Below are 15,731 nucleotides of genomic sequence, written 5' to 3'. Positions count from 1 at the left end.
AAACTTAGTGCAAAGAACAATGGAAGAATTCTGCATTATTAGTGTAATTTTGATGTAATTGATGGGAGTAATTCGGTGCAAAAAAAATGTAGTTGAAAGGAGGAGAAAGAACGGAAGAGAGGAAAAAAAAAATAAAACAAAGATTATGAATTTGAAGATGAAGATGAAGAAGAGGATGATGAAAAATTAGTGATGATTATGACTAAGGAAAAGAAAATAAAGATAATAATGATAAAGATTAAAATGAAGATGACAAGGAAACCAAAAGACAAAACTAAGGTAAAAAAAAAATAAATAAATAAATAAGACAACTAAAATAACCACAAAAAAAAAGGAGAAACGAACACACACACACACACACACACACACATTAAAATCAACATACAAGACTCACAACCCACAAAGATGAACATACGAACACAACAACACTATCATATCTTAGGGACCAGCAAGAGACAGGTGGCCTAATTACCACACACACACACACACACACACACACACACACACACACACACACACACACACACACACACACACACACACACACACACACACACACACACACACACACACACACTCACACACCTGGATTGCAAGTTGAGTATCCCCTTAAATGTCGCCATAAAGAAAAGAAAACGTGAGAAGGTCGCTTGGCCGGAGTGGGAGGGAGGAGTCTAGGCTAGCTGGGATGGGGGGGGGGGCGATTAGGTGGAGGAGGAAAGGGGAGAAACATTGGTAAAACAGAGAGGAAGGAAGAGGAAGGCTTTGGAGGAAATGGAGAGAAGAGGAACAGTGGAGGAACATTGGCTAAATATAGTGGAGGTAAGTGGAGGAATGGAGGAAAGGAGAAAAGTGGAGGAACAAGCGTCAAAGCAGAGTGGAGGGAAGTGGAAAGCTTTGGAGAAGTGGAAGAAATGGGAGAAAAGGGAAGGAACATTGGCAGAATAGTGGAGATAGGCAGAAGGGTAAAGAGGAATGGAGGAGAAGGAAGAAAAGTGGATGAACATTGCCAAAACATAGTGGAGAGAGAGAGAGAGAGAGAGAGAGAGAGAGAGAGAGAGAGAGAGAGAGAGAGAGAGAGAGAGAGACGGTGGGGGAGGAATGTGGCCAAAAAAAAAGAAAGAAAAAAAATGTTTAATAGCAACAAATAAGGAATGAGAATAATTGGACCATAGAAGGAAGTGAAGGTATGGGACTAGACTTCAGAAGACCCAGTTTAGCATTCACGACGAAACAAAACACAAATACGTTTCCGCGGTGCATACAAAGACCACACGCTGACGCAACACTGCCGCATTCACGCCACTTACCACGCTACCCTGTCCCTGGTGGCGCCACTCATACAGCCAGGCCGTATCCGGTTCTGGAATTGGTTCTGATGGATTTACTATAGGAACTGTTTACCATAGAACCGCTTGGAGCCTGTTATGAGTTTTAGAGTCGGTTTCGCCTGATTCCTTAAAAATACTGAAAGCAGATACGAATGTATTACGCCTCACAAACGGTTATGAAGTGTTTAAATTACATATTCATTAACACTATTTAGAAAGTCTTATAACCGGTCTACAAATGAACGAACTAGATTGTAATAGAATAAAATATGTCAGTAACTGCAACCAGTATTCGAAGAAATCGCGTGAATAACGGAAATATTTCGTTCAACCTGACCAATAGCAGCACAGAATTAGTGTTGCCATAAGCATAACACGTACTTAATTGATCAGTCCCTGGCCACCACTGTATCACTTCCTGCATTCCCTGGAAAGACGTGAGCAAGGGCAATGAGTCAATTATCCACTTACCTGACGCCTGGAGCAGCACTAAGCAGTCCTCGCCAGGTAAACACAGTAATAGCCACCCACACACCCACGAGTCACGCTCCCACGTATGGCTGAGGTCGATATGTAAACAACTCCGGTCAAAGCAAACAACTACTACTCTCTCTCTCTCTCTCTCTCTCTCTCTCTCTCTCTCTCTCTCTCTCTCTCTCTCTCTCTCTCTCTCTCTTGTTCTTTATATATCCTATTTATTTGTTTGGGTAATAATTTATTATGTTATTCTACATTTTAACGTTTATATCTGTTTTGTCATAAAGCTTTTCATTGTCATATACGAAGAATAGATTAAAACAAGCAAAATGTTCTTATACTTTAGCCTATGTAAATATTTCTTTATATATAGAATAGATTATCCTACACTTTACGTTCTTATTTATCTTGTCATAAAAGTTTTCTTAAATGCATCAGAAAATAGATCAAACTATTTTTTTTTTATTTTTTTCTCTCTCTCTCTCTCTCTCTCTCTCTCTCTCTCTCTCTCTCTCTCTCTCTCTCTCTCTCTCTCTCTCTCTCTCTCTCTCTCTCCGGTCATCGATGGAAAACACGATCTTTATGAAGTTATGACATTCTTTACATATTTCCTTGTTATTGATGAACTAAAGACTAAAGCATGCAAAACACATCTAACGTACACTGAATACCTCCACGCAAGCTCTAAAAAATCAACCACCTCGTTTCACTTTAACTTCCCTTGCTAGTTTAATCAAATCACTTCCTTCCTCAAACTTGTACACGTCAATTTGCGTTTTGCCATCATTCCTTTTCATCCTTTTACGTGTCTTCACAATGGCCCGACCGAATATTAGCGACTATATTTTATTCATGGCCTCCCTTTGCTTCACCTCCTGCCCTTGAGCACCAAATTACATGGGATCATGACCCATATACACATACAATGAAAACCAATGTAAACAAGAGGGATAAAACCGGCCTTGAGAGAGAGAGAGAGAGAGAGAGAGAGAGAGAGAGAGAGAGAGAGAGCGAGCATAATTTTAAGCTTTCTCCCTCCCCACAATCAGTTTTCAGAAGCATTATAGTACAGGAACGTGTAATTTGGCTTATAATAACATGCTGTTGAAGTGATCACCTCTGCTTCCTCTTCCTTCAGGCTTGAGTCAGTTACTATTTATTTACTTCCCTAATTTTTTTTCTCACTTTATTTATTAATTTTTCATGCTTGAATAAATAAATAAATAAATATATGTATAAACTAACTTGATAATTTAACGCGTTTTAAGTTTAGTGAGCTTCATTATTTACTTTTTTGTTTGTTTGTTTATCTTGTTTATCTTCATAGAATAGACAAACAGACAGATATGTAGGCAAACAGATAGACAAGCAGATAGATAGATAGACAGATAGATAGATAAATGGGCAGAAAGACATACATATAGATAGATAAATAGATTGATTAATTGATTGATAGACATACGTACAGACAGATAGACAGACAGACAGATAAATAGATAGATAAATAGATACAAAAAAAATTTCAAGTCCAACCTAGCCTGAACTCATCCCTAAGCTCGCCACTGAAAACATACGGACATTAATTTCCCAAGACCACCTCTCTCTACCTTATTATTATATCGCTCTCTGAAACCAGTTCTCAAAAGCACAAGGCGAGGCTGTAACAACTTTTGCGCGTGAGTGATAAGAATGCTTAGATGTTTGTTCGTGCGAGGGGTAAAATGAGATTCCTTCTGATAATATTTACACCCATTGCCTCAAAACGAATAATTATTGCAAGGTTCTGTTAAAGTGTTGTTGGATATAGATGATTGAAATTAGTTTACGATTTCCTAGATGTTTGTTGTATGTTGTTTGTGTGATTGTTTGTGTAGGTGTTTGTTTACTTGGTGTTGTGATGTTAAGTTGAATGTCTGCTGGTGGATGCGGATGAAAATAAATAGAAGGGTATTGAGAGAAGATGGTTTTGCGGTTTTTTTTTTCTTTTTTTTTTTTTTTAATTCCTTCTCTCTCTCTTCCTTCTTTGTTTTTTTTCTTATTTTCTTTCTTCCTTTCTGTCTTTCTTACTCTCGATCTTCCTTCCTTTCCCCCTTTCTTTCTCCCCTTCTTTCTTTCTTTCTATCTTTCTTTCTTTCCTTCTTTCTCTCCATCTTTCTCTTCTTTTTTTTTCTTCCATATTCATTTATATTCTTCTACCGTACTTATTTTATTTTATCGATCTACTTATCTATCAGTTAGTGCATTCTTATTTATTTTCTTATATTTTTTTTCTTCTTCTTTCTCTTTTTCAGTTTCATTTATATACGTAGTTTCCACGCGGAAGTTTTTCGTTCAAGACCCATTACTCATTTCCTGACAAACTCTTGAGAAATGTTACGGTTGAATGTATAATTATTGTGTTTAGTTATGTGTCATTTCCTCAGCTCTCTCTCTCTCTCTCTCTCTCTCTCTCTCTCTCTCTCTCTCTCTCTCTCTCTCTCTCTCTCATTTTTAACCATTTCTTTACAGTTTTTGACCGTCTTTATAACATACCCACCTCTAAGCAGTTTACGAAGCGTTTATAATAATTTCTATACTATCAACAAATATTATACATACTTTCTAAAACAATCATACATACATACATACATAAACATATGCCTAAACTCCCACACACGCACAACCGTAAATAATTCTTGCTGCACAGACCTATAAATCATGAAAGCAGTAATAAAAGGACCATCAGAATATTAAAGAAGAAGAACCAGAAGGAGAAGAAGAATTGAAGAAGTTCTAAACTGGAAATGATGTAAAAACTAGCCGCGTTAATATCTGCTTAATTATCCTCCATGACTTGCTCTCTCCTATGATAATTACTGTGGTGCTTCTGTCACGTGTAATTAGACTGAGGGACATACCGAGGGTGCAGGGAGTGTGAGATGTGAAGGGAGAATGCTGTATGTACTTGTGTGTTTGTACGTAGCTCTCTCTCTCTCTCTCTCTCTCTCTCTCTCTCTCTCTCTCTCTCTCTCTCTCTCTCTCTCTCTCTGTTTTTATTAACTCTTGTGGCATTTTCATGTTCGATTTTCACGACTTTTATTTAATTATGTGGAATTTTAATGGGTTTATGAGTAATGGTTAAACTTTCTCGTGATATTTTCGTAATTTTCTCTCCTCTGCACGCTTTAATTATCATGCAGACGTTTTTAAACAAATATGTGTAGTATCCGTGTGTGATTAAGTGTGATTTAATGAGGTTTAGTATAATTTGATCCTTTCACTAGTAGTTATCATTAGTGTTTTTCTTTTTTTCCCCATAATCATCTATTCAGCTTTTGGTATATATGCCTCTTTTTAATTATAGTGTCTTCATTAATTACCTAACCAAGAAAAGAGAAAACTAACCTTTTATTCTATTTATCTCATTATCCTACCTGTTATTTATTCTCTATTTTTGTATCCTGATTTTAATTATCTTTTATCTCTGTGTCCTGTATTTAATTCTCTTTATTTCTTTCTGTGCCCTACCGCTCATTCTTTATTTGTCTGTGTCCTACTTATTCTTGTTTCTTTCTTTATCTGCGTTCTCATTAACCTTTCTTTTCCTTTCCCTATACAATGCTCTGCGTAAATGTTAAAAGGAAAAAGAGCACTCAGAGACAACAATTAAAAGATTCAGATACTCTTCATTAACAATATACGCGTTGTTCCCCAGTGTTTACCAGTGTTCACCTCTTGTTCTTCAGGCGGGTGACCAAGTGGTGCGCGTGAACAACATGGCGGTGGACCAGGCCGTGCACAGGGAGGTGACAGCCATGGTGCAGAGCAAGGCTTCGGTCCTCATGCACATCAGGAGCACCGGCATTATCCCCCTGAAAGAGTGAGTGCTGGGGGGCGAGGGCTGGGGAGGCGGGAATGCTGCGGATTATGGGCAGTGAGGGTTGAAGATGTGGAGTCATAGATTTTGAGGAAAGCGGTAGTGAGTTGGGGATGCGAGGACGGTGGGTGAGGGATGGGGGTATGGGAATGCAGTTGTGGGTTATTGGGGGTGTAGGATTGTGGGTAGAGCGGTGAGGGTTAGGGATGAGAGAATGCGGGGTTGTGGGTGGTGTTTGAGGCGTGGCGTTGGGGAAATTCCCTTCATGACTCCACGTGTCTTCTGCAGCTTTGAACATCTTCATATGAGGTCACTGTTTCTTGCTAGTCTCTCTCTCTCTCTCTCTCTCTCTCTCTCTCTCTCTCTCTCTCTCTCTCTCTCTCTCTCTCTCTCTCTCTCTCTCTCTCTCTCTCTCACAGTTCCCGGCCCCTTCTATCCATCTCTTGTCTATATCCGTGATTACTCCGCCTCCTCGTTACCCCTTTTGAGAAATTAAAGAACAACTCATCTGTTTCCCCCAGCAGCTGTCTCTTCCTCACTCTTCCCTGATACTGGGAAAAAAAGGGTCTTGAGTCATTTGTTATGCCCCTTCATTACTGGGCTTAGGGTGGCAGGGCGCTGGGGAATCCCCTTAAGGCGTCCTCTTCAGATGTGTTGGACTAGAGGCATTTTCCCTTTCATTCTTCTGTTTCCTGCACCACCTGACTCTTCTCCACATTCACTTGGTTCAGGTAAGGAGGTTCATCTCTCTCTCTCTCTCTCTCTCTCTCTCTCTCTCTCTCTCTCTCTCTCTCTCTCTCTCTCTCTCTCTCTCTCTCTCTCTCTCTCTCTCTCTCTCTCTCTCTCTCTCTCTCTCTCTCTCTCTCTCTCTCATTTGTCTTTTATTTGTTTGTTTATTTTTTTTTAGGGAACCACCACCTCTCCCTCCTCTACCTTCACATTGTCACCACATTGTCCTTCATGGTCCAGTGGGTTCAGCAAGGCCTCCTCAGTCATTGCCCTGGAGCAGAGATGGGAGCCTCCTCTGTCCTTTGGCTTTCCCATCAAGGCATGACACCCCATCCCTGGCTGCCCTTCAGTTACCTAGCCATGGGAGTTAGGGAGACACAGTGACAATTTGGTTATAGTTAGGAAAGTGTCTTCAAACAACACCACACCCACTGGCACTTCTATTAGATAAATTTATGAATGAGGATGGTTTTGTACAGGGACTGCCATGTGTAGGCCTTATGGCTTCCTGCAACCTCCCTTATTATTTTCATGTTCTTGTGTTTTTATTTGGTGTTTATCGTTGCTGCTGAGGATCACAGATTTTCCTCACGTTGCTGGTAATTGTGAGATTCTTTAAGTCTGGATGATCCATCTCTGCCTCATCACCTCCTATGACACAGTGTAGACAGTTGTTCCTCCAGCTTCCACTAGCTACATTGCATGGAAGGAATGGAAAGCTCTGCAGCATAGCACTCTCAGCTGCAGGCTGTGAGCAGAGAGACAAGAACTGGTCACCAAAGTCCCAGCAGGACACCTCACTTCCTACCAGCCTTGGATCCCTTGGTTGGTGACCTCACTCCCACCTGCAGGGCTGAGTGTTTCACCATGCTTACTGTCCCCAGCCATAACAAACACAAATGTTTCAGTGTTGCTCACAAACATCACAAATATAAAGTCATTGGCATAGTTATTATGACTACCATACTAGTGCAGTTCCATGTTGTGATGGTTGTGGGGCACCTGCAGCTTGGCAGTGTGGAAGAGGAGGTCTGCTGAGCTGAGAGTGAGAGCCAGTGTGTGCAGTGCTCACCCATGGGTTGTAGTGTTGCCTGTGCACTGCTCCTCACTGTTGACATCATGCACGTGACGTCTAGACATATTAGTGCAGTACTATTCCACAGGCCCAGCTGGTGACTTTGTGACTGCTTGGTTCTCAACAATCAAAATCTGGGAACTACAAAAACTGTATGCAGACACCAATAGTGGAGAAAAGACATCTGTGTTTGATGAAATCTGTGCTTTGTCTCATTGCAGTTGACTCACAGCAAGATTGTTTGACTACATTGTTAACTTTTTCCATCTCCACATTGGTTCAAAGTTAGTGTGCACTGTCCCAGCAGCGTGCATTAACAGCCTTCCTTCCCCAGGCACCGCGGTGACCCCCTCACCTGGCTTGTGGTAGATGACGATGAGGAGCTGTCAGATCACGGGACAGACTCCTACAGTGGCCCGTCCATGGAAGCCACTCCCCCACCACACCACCGCAACCACCACCACCCAGCAGGCTACGCACGGGTCTACCTGTCCTGCAGCGGTAAAGTGGGCCTGGGCTGCAGGTAGGTTAGGATAGATGAGAGACTGCATTAGTAGTAAAGAATGTAAAGAGTGAACATGATTACTATACTTGTTGGTGATTAAATGCATCTATATTATAAATGGACACTTGTAAGTGTTCATTGTTATTTGTCGCTGGATACAGGATAAACTTTTATATTATTAATTTTCTTCTATAGCCATATTTTCCAAGCTCATGAAGTTTGTATGCAAATCTTTTAGAAAAATAACTACATAAGTGCTGAATGTATGCTAACTGGTTCCTCCTGTCTGCAGCATCTGTAAGGGCCCCCCAGAGAAGCCAGGCATATTTGTGCAGAGTGTGAAGGTTGGTGGTGTGGCAAGGAGTGCTGGGTTGCGGCCAGGGGACCAAGTTATCGCCTGCAATGATGTCAGCTTTGCCCACCTGGAGTTTGCTGAGGTACAGACATCTCAGATTTCACCACAAGGCTATTAATATGCTGAGCAAGTGTCTATCCCAGGCTGTTCATATCTTCAAGTCTACTTTTAATGTGATCAAGGACTATGTTCTGAAACATTTTCCATTACACCTCCACTCCTTTCAGAAGGCTCTAGTTGAAGTGGCTTGTGTTTTCAAGGGTGTTTTTATGGTTGTAGTAACATTACAAGGTTTCTATATTGACAGGAGAAACACTCTTGAAAACCCAGCTAATCATCTCTGTGGCCTTTGAAAATAGTCGTAATGAGAGAGCAGAGCATTTCTGAATGCAGCCCTCAAGTCTCCTTCTCAAATTACTATGTGTTAAGGTCTTCCATCCTAGACTGCCTGTGTTTCTCCCCACAAGGATGTCTCATGTGCTCAGGTTCCCCAAAATGTATCTGTATACTCATCTTCTCATCCATCCATATGCTTGTCTTCCCCCCAAGAATATGAATGATTAGGATGATGAAGTGTCTCCCTTTCCTGACCTCACTGAGTACTTCTTTCCTGAAGCATGTCTGTATTCTTAAGCCTCATCTTCCTCCAGGCTGTGTATGTGCTCAAATCCTCCCCCCGCCTGGTGCTGGATGTCCTGCATGGCGCGGGGATGGACCTGGTGGCAGGGGAGTCCTCCGGCTACAACTCCTCTGCCTCCTCCGTGGCAGGTGACCAAACCCCACCCTCCTCCTCCTCAGATCCCCGTGACTCTGACCACAGTGTTGCCAGCAGGTGAGCACCCTTGGCTGTTAGAGAAGTGTGGGCTGCTTGTTAGCTCGACAATTGGTAGAAAGACCTCACTTTGATGTAATGCTAAAAGTATAGTTAGTGTGTTAGTACATTGACACTAGAGAACCAAAATGATGTAAAGCAAGATACATGTTACAAAATAAAACATATTTAAAAAATGGATAATATATAATATATAATATAATACATAATATGAAATAACAAAATACAAATATAAATGAATGAATATTTTATTGTAACTTATTAAGAGATATGGGTTCCCTGGTTAGACACATCTTTCATACCTACTTTTTACCTCTAAATTTAACTTATCTCAACCTCATTTGAACTTCAGTCTAACCTGATATAGCAGTAAATAAATGTATCCTGCACTTACCTTAACAAACTTATATCCAAGCTGATCAAACCTGATGTACGTAAAGAGACTCCTTTTTTCTGTATTTCCATAACCTGTTTAACATGAAATGGAAGTACGGCAAGGTGAAGATTTCATAATTTCTGCATATAGGTTGAGTAAACAAAGTGTAAAATATGAAATCAAAATTTATAGAAAACTACAAGAAATACAATCATCCACAAAAACATTAAATACTCACTAATACAAAAATGACCAGTAACGTGAGATGAATGCTGCTGAGTGCTGTGTTGTGCTAATGAGTCCCGGTGCTGCCAGACTGAGTGCTGTGAGCCGCCACCTGACCCTGGACCGCTCCCGTGGGTGGCAGGAGATTGAGGACGAGTGGGCTGAGGCTGAGGCAGCAGACAAGAGGAAGCAGCTGCAGGCCTCCCAGAAGATACTGAAGACAAGGGCACAGGTAGAGAAGCTTTGGGGAAGGAGGATAAGGAGTGCTTTAGGATAGTCTGCGTTAGGTTAGATTGGTAGTTGATAATGAGTGGAGAAGTTTGGGGTATTTGTTTGGTTGTTGGTAATGATGATAATGAGACCTAGATTCACTGTTATCATTATCATCAACTACATTAGTTACAACTGTCATCATTGTTCTGCTTTATGGTTTCCAAGATCATGGTTTACTTTACATAGCCATTGCTAATTAGTTTGAGGTATTCTTTTTTTTATAAAGTTCAAATACTATAGAAAACAGATCCCAATAATCACATCCAAGGCCATAACTTTTGTTCTGTTTCAAATCCTCACCTGAATGCAGTCACCCTTCATCAAGAAAGAAAAGAAGGAAAGCATATCACAGACTTCAAAAATAGTATAACCCCACATTTAACCTCCACCAAACTCATCAAAGTAGCAAGCTGACTTTTCTTACTTCAAACACAGCGTGATGCCAGCCATCGCCTCAGCAACATTGCCAGCAGGTCCCTGAGCAGCCTGAGTGCCGCCCTGAGGGAAGAGGAGTATGAGGAGCAGCGAACAGCGTTCAGGGATGCCAAACCTTCCCCAGTCCAGCCAGCCTGCCACCTTCCCTCACACTTGACACTCAAGTCAACACTCAGGAGCTCCCGGTCCACTGATGACCTCTCTGAAGACACCAGTCACAAAATAGCTCTCCTGACCTCGGCTGACCCTCATGTGAACAACATAGTGGTGACGGGCGGCCCCAAGGATGAGCGGGATGCTGTGTTCCGCCTGGAGCAGCTGTCCAGCGCCTCAGCCAGCAGGGTGAGTCTGGGGGTACTGCAGGGAGATACTGAGACACACCAAGTGCAAACTGGTTCTGTGTCTGGAAATTCAGGTCATCTACATCCTAAAAATTTTATTTTAAAATGCAAAGATGGTGAAAATTTAGTTTCACTTGTATTTCTTATTAGCTTATCATGTTCCTTGAGGCTTGGATGGCCAGCCTGCAAACCTTCTTCTTGGAGACTTGGATGAGGATGACTGGGAAGGTGTTCCATGACTAATGTCCTCTCTGTCTCCTGCCAGACTTCAACACTGAGCAGTGGCACGTCTCAGGTGACAGTGCGGTCATCTTCTGGTAGTGGTGGTTGTCCATCGCCGGGCAAGGCACCACCACCACCACCTCCCCAGTCCTCAGAGTACCTGGTGGAACAGCAGCTGCAGGAGCTGCGGCGGGAACAGAAGCGGCTGCAGGAGGAAGCAAGCAGGCTGGCAGAGGAGAGGCGTAGGTTTGAGGTAACTTATCCATGCCAATTTCTTTCTTATTTTACCATCTTACTTTTTATTACTTACCTTGTTTGGCTTTTGCTCACTAACTTTAGTTTTCATTCCAATTTCTGTATAGCATTATCACTTTTTTTATTACTGAAATCTGCCTAGAAATGTAGATTGTGTGCTTTCATACTTGAAGCATTAAAAGTTGTGTTCCAAGCCTTTGCTCTCACTTCTCTGTACAAGTTGTGTGTATATTGCAACCTGCAGATACTGTGCAGGCATAGTAGTTCTCTATTATGTAAACTTCATGAATCTAAGCACATTTATTATCACCCAAAATTTATTATATTATCTCATACTTGGTTGTTTAGTGTTAACGTAAATTTTTCAAGGGATTATCACAAATTATTTTTGACTTGAAAAGATCTGAACTTATCCTCAGCAACCATGGTATGAGACAATGATAATGTAGATGTACTATAAATGCACTGCACTTTTGTAGTGTTGCAGCTTCCGGGGCTCCACAGTGTGAGTGAGACAATGCCCCATCCCTCTGATGTGTTTGTTAAGTGGTGGCATTTTGACCACATGCTTGGAAAATAGTATCACTCACCAAGGCACAGTTGTGATGAGAGGTCAAGCAGTTTTTTGCAATGATGTTCACTGTGTTTTGTATTTTCCTCAATCTTGAGTACTTTGATCTGCAGAGAATCAGTCAGCAGGTCAGAGGTCTTGTGATCGAGGGAAAACACTTAACACACTTAAAATGAGTGTAAGAGGTTGCTTGACATATCATTGTAACTGTACTATAGTAACCACACACTAGGATTTTTATTCCTTATAGATTTGATGTTGTTTTCCCAACATTGTAATCAAATGAAGTGTTGCTTGACATTTCCATTGGTGTGATGGGGCTTGTGTTGTGAGTGTGAGATGTTTGTGACAGTGTGTCCTGCATGCCTTGTGTGATCATTATGGAATACTGAAATTGACACATCCTGCTGCCACATGCTCATCACAATAAAGTATATTATGTTTTTTGATAAAGAAGAATCATTAATGTGAAGCTTATCTTAGAGTTATTGGTAAGATAGGAGGTAAATACTGGCATCACCGACTTCATAACAGATAGCGAAGTATTTACGTGTAAATGAAAGCCATCTCAAGATATTCAGTAGGAGTTGTACACTTCCCATGGTAGACTGGCTAAGGTGCTGTGAGGCAGAGAGAGGTGTCAGGTACATTGATCAGTTGAGTGACTGAGTGGCTCTTTTAAGGCTCTTCAGTTTAACATCAAGTACAAAAAAAATATAAATAAATAAATAAATAAATAAATAAATAAATAAAAAATCAGAATAGAGAAAAAATCAAGCATTGGTCTGATCCTCCAGGCCTTGCATGTGACATTCAAAGTCCTAAAGCTATAACCTTCAAACCTTAATTACTGCATTGTCACCTGAACTAATTGCTATTCCACTTCAGAGCAAATAGATCAGCATACTGTGACAAATCAAACATAAGATAGTAAATAATTATTCCTTATCTTCTTTTAATCTGATAGTAAATAATTATTCCTTATCTTCTTTTAATCCGAGTAGCTTAAACCAATTATTTCAATTAACATGAGGGATAAAGAGGTGCTGATATGCAGTTGGCTCATATTGAAAAATAAGATTTATATGACATAGTTCAGATATCTACAAGTCTTGTATCAGATCATGTATATGTAACATAATTCAGTAGAAGCATCCAAAGATAATACAAAGATATTTCCTGATATAAAAAAAGGAGCCCAGTGCTCTCCATAGTGGGGTGATAAGAGCCTGTACAAAATGAATTATCACATGAACCAAAGGGCAAGGTTGTGTGCAATTCATTGATTACACAAGTTCTCAACTGTCTTTCTAATCACCTCCAACATGTTTGAGGCTGAGATATGGTAAGATAAGATAAGAGCAAGTGACACAACACTCAGTGTCAAGGCAAGTGAGTTTCATTAATTTCTGTGTTGACAGGTAGCTCACACCTGTGCCTGGTTTGTCTCCACCACAGATACAGCAGGTGTCTGAGGCATGATTCCAAGAGATTTTATTTATTGATTTGGAAAAGAATTGCACCTCAGTGCTTGTATCAGTTTCAGAATTCCATATTGATTTCAATGATTACTGTGTGTTCAGAACACATGATGTTGTCTCTGTGCCAAGTGTGTGTGTGGTGATGTGAAGTGAGAGAAGTGTGGTGATGTGGAGAACCCTGAGATAAGTTGCTCTTACTTGTTGCTGTCTGCACCTCTATTCACTGTGCTGGCCCTGCTGGCCCCTGCCCCCGCCAGGAGGAAAAACGGCGAGGAGTAGAAAGAACCCAGAGTGCTCCGCTGTCTCCCCTGGTGATCAGCTGCTTGGGCCAGGCCCTCCCCCCTGGCTTCCAGTCTCCCCCAAGCCCCACCTCCTCCATTTCTAGTGGCCGCCACACCACCCGGGTACTCATCAAGTCCCCGCCCCCTCCCCCACCACCTCGCAGAAACACGACAACACTCTCTGCCCAACACAGCCCCTTCCAGTCCAACCAGGTGTCCCCCCCAGCCTCCCCCGCCCACAGCAGCAGCAGCAGCAGTGGCCTGGGCTCCTCCTGTGGCTCGGGTGCTCCCCCCCGTCGCTGCAAGAGCATTGGATCAATCTCTGCCAGTAGTGGTGAGAGTAACGTGTGGGAAGATCCCCCCGTTGCCCCCCAGGGCCTGCCACTCACTGCCAGCCCCATGTGCCCCAGTGTGCCGCCCCCCACCCCACCAAAGCCCCCTGCACCTCCCAGCACACCTTCCAATAGCACTAATGGCCCCCCACCCCCGCCACCACCCCCTCCTCCTCCACCCACCTCTTCACTTCAATATGATTTAGCCGCTGCCATAAATAAAGAGTTGGAGCGTCGCCCTGCACAGGTAAGATTGTTTCTTCATAATTTTCTGAATATAAGCGTTTCCTCCTTCCAATCTGTGTTGTGCAATTGGCAGATGCAGGGATGGATGCTCTTGCCATAAAATCATGGTGTATTAGATGACACACTGCAGACTGATCTTCTAATTCTAGTTAAGACATTTTTACAGAAAGTATTAATTTTCATAATGTATACAAGGAGTGTACTCAGTAATGAGACATCAATATATTGTTGAGTTTTATCTTTCTACTTAATATTCATGGTTGATGATTTGTTTGAATTATCTTTGTGTAATGGATGATTGGGTAAACATATCCAAGATTTCTCCTTATGAGTGTCATCTGCATTTTGTGTGATTCACTTTATGATGCCTTCATGTCCTGTCAGTGCCAGTATGCAACACTGTCATTTCACCATTAATATGTGGTGATGTCATGTATATACATTATCACTTGTTCTGGGCAGTAACCCTTGATGTTCAAACACCAGTGTTATATATTAGTAAGGAAATACTAATAGCTTTTATTATTGTATGCATCACACCAGCTGCCACAGTTAGCAGGCGACCTGTATTTCTCTTACACATCTTGTTTTCAAAATTCCCACTGCATAGTCTAGTACAACAGTTCATTTTATATTTTGTTCCTCACCTCTGTCTGTCTCTTGGTATACTTTGCTTTCTGTCACACTTTCTCATGGGTTTATGGCAGCTCTTGAATCTTAGCCACTCATCCTCCACTCTTTCTTTCCACCTGCTTCCATCTGCTTCCTTGATCTAATTGTGAAGCTTTTTAGTTACTTCTTAACTCTCAACACATTTAAGATTTCAATGCTTGTACCAGGCACCAGACCAACATGCAACAAAGGGGGCAAAGGGCAGGATAAGACATCCACATGCACATGCACAGTCACACACACACACACACACACACACACACACACACACACACACACACACACACACACACACACACACACACACACACACACACACCCATTTCCTCATAGCTCCACAATCTTTTTCATTAGGTTTAGTGCTTTCCTCAGTCCTAAGTTCTGTGATGTGCCAACAGTCTCCTAGAACCTGCCAACTGGTAGATGCTAAGGAGACCAGGGGATTGAAGAAAAATACAAAATACAATAGAAGTGATAATGGAAGGTTATTTGCCTTTTGATTAAGACTTTATACACTTTTTTTAATAGTCTTGAATTACATCCACATGCTTCTATCTCTCCAAATCTTCACCCTGTATCATGACACCTCTGTAGCACTGTGTCTGTGCCGCTAACAGTCACACCCTTGCAGGACGTGCAGCGGATTGAAGCACAACTCGACCAGTTCAAGAAAGACAAACCTAAAAGTGTTCCAGTTGATCCCAAGATGGCTCAATATGCCAAGGTATGTCTACCAGCCTCACCCCATCCATTGATAAGATTGTAGCAGTGATGTGATAAGTACACCAGTGACTTGCAGTTTACAAATGACTTGCATTCCTTACATAATTTTTTTGTTAATTGGAATAAGCCAAGATTTTA

At 41.6% G+C, this 15,731-nt stretch overlaps 1 protein-coding gene and 1 long non-coding RNA gene across 12 annotated transcripts in view; one reads left to right on the top strand and one right to left on the bottom strand.

Moving 5' to 3' along the window:
* The window catches only part of LOC135111665 (uncharacterized), a 72,861-nt gene extending 70,464 nt beyond the window's left edge, over positions 1-2,397 (bottom strand). The window contains exon 1 of one of the 3 annotated variants that reach the window (XR_010273862.1): positions 1,803-2,397. This is a non-coding gene — a long non-coding RNA (uncharacterized LOC135111665). The remainder of the gene's footprint in view (positions 1-1,802) is intronic. The other 2 variants (XR_010273861.1, XR_010273863.1) reach the window with 2 other exon arrangements.
* The window catches only part of LOC135111659 (serine/arginine repetitive matrix protein 1-like), a 102,623-nt gene that overhangs the window by 80,116 nt on the left and 6,776 nt on the right, over positions 1-15,731 (top strand). For 6 of the 9 annotated variants that reach the window (XM_064025200.1, XM_064025201.1, XM_064025198.1 and 3 more), the window contains 9 exons: positions 5,534-5,667; positions 7,803-7,991; positions 8,266-8,410; positions 8,979-9,160; positions 9,852-9,993; positions 10,470-10,811; positions 11,076-11,285; positions 13,597-14,199; positions 15,502-15,594. In XM_064025200.1, the coding sequence (XP_063881270.1) occupies positions 5,534-5,667; positions 7,803-7,991; positions 8,266-8,410; positions 8,979-9,160; positions 9,852-9,993; positions 10,470-10,811; positions 11,076-11,285; positions 13,597-14,199; positions 15,502-15,594 (2,040 nt within the window). The remainder of the gene's footprint in view (positions 1-5,533; positions 5,668-7,802; positions 7,992-8,265; positions 8,411-8,978; positions 9,161-9,851; positions 9,994-10,469; positions 10,812-11,075; positions 11,286-13,596; positions 14,200-15,501; positions 15,595-15,731) is intronic. The other 3 variants (XM_064025204.1, XM_064025206.1, XM_064025205.1) reach the window with 1 other exon arrangement.

The sequence above is a fragment of the Scylla paramamosain genome, chromosome 22 (assembly GCF_035594125.1).
Source record: "Scylla paramamosain isolate STU-SP2022 chromosome 22, ASM3559412v1, whole genome shotgun sequence".
Taxonomy (NCBI): Eukaryota; Metazoa; Arthropoda; class Malacostraca; order Decapoda; family Portunidae; genus Scylla; species Scylla paramamosain.
This window is presented reverse-complemented; position numbering and strand designations above follow the sequence as displayed.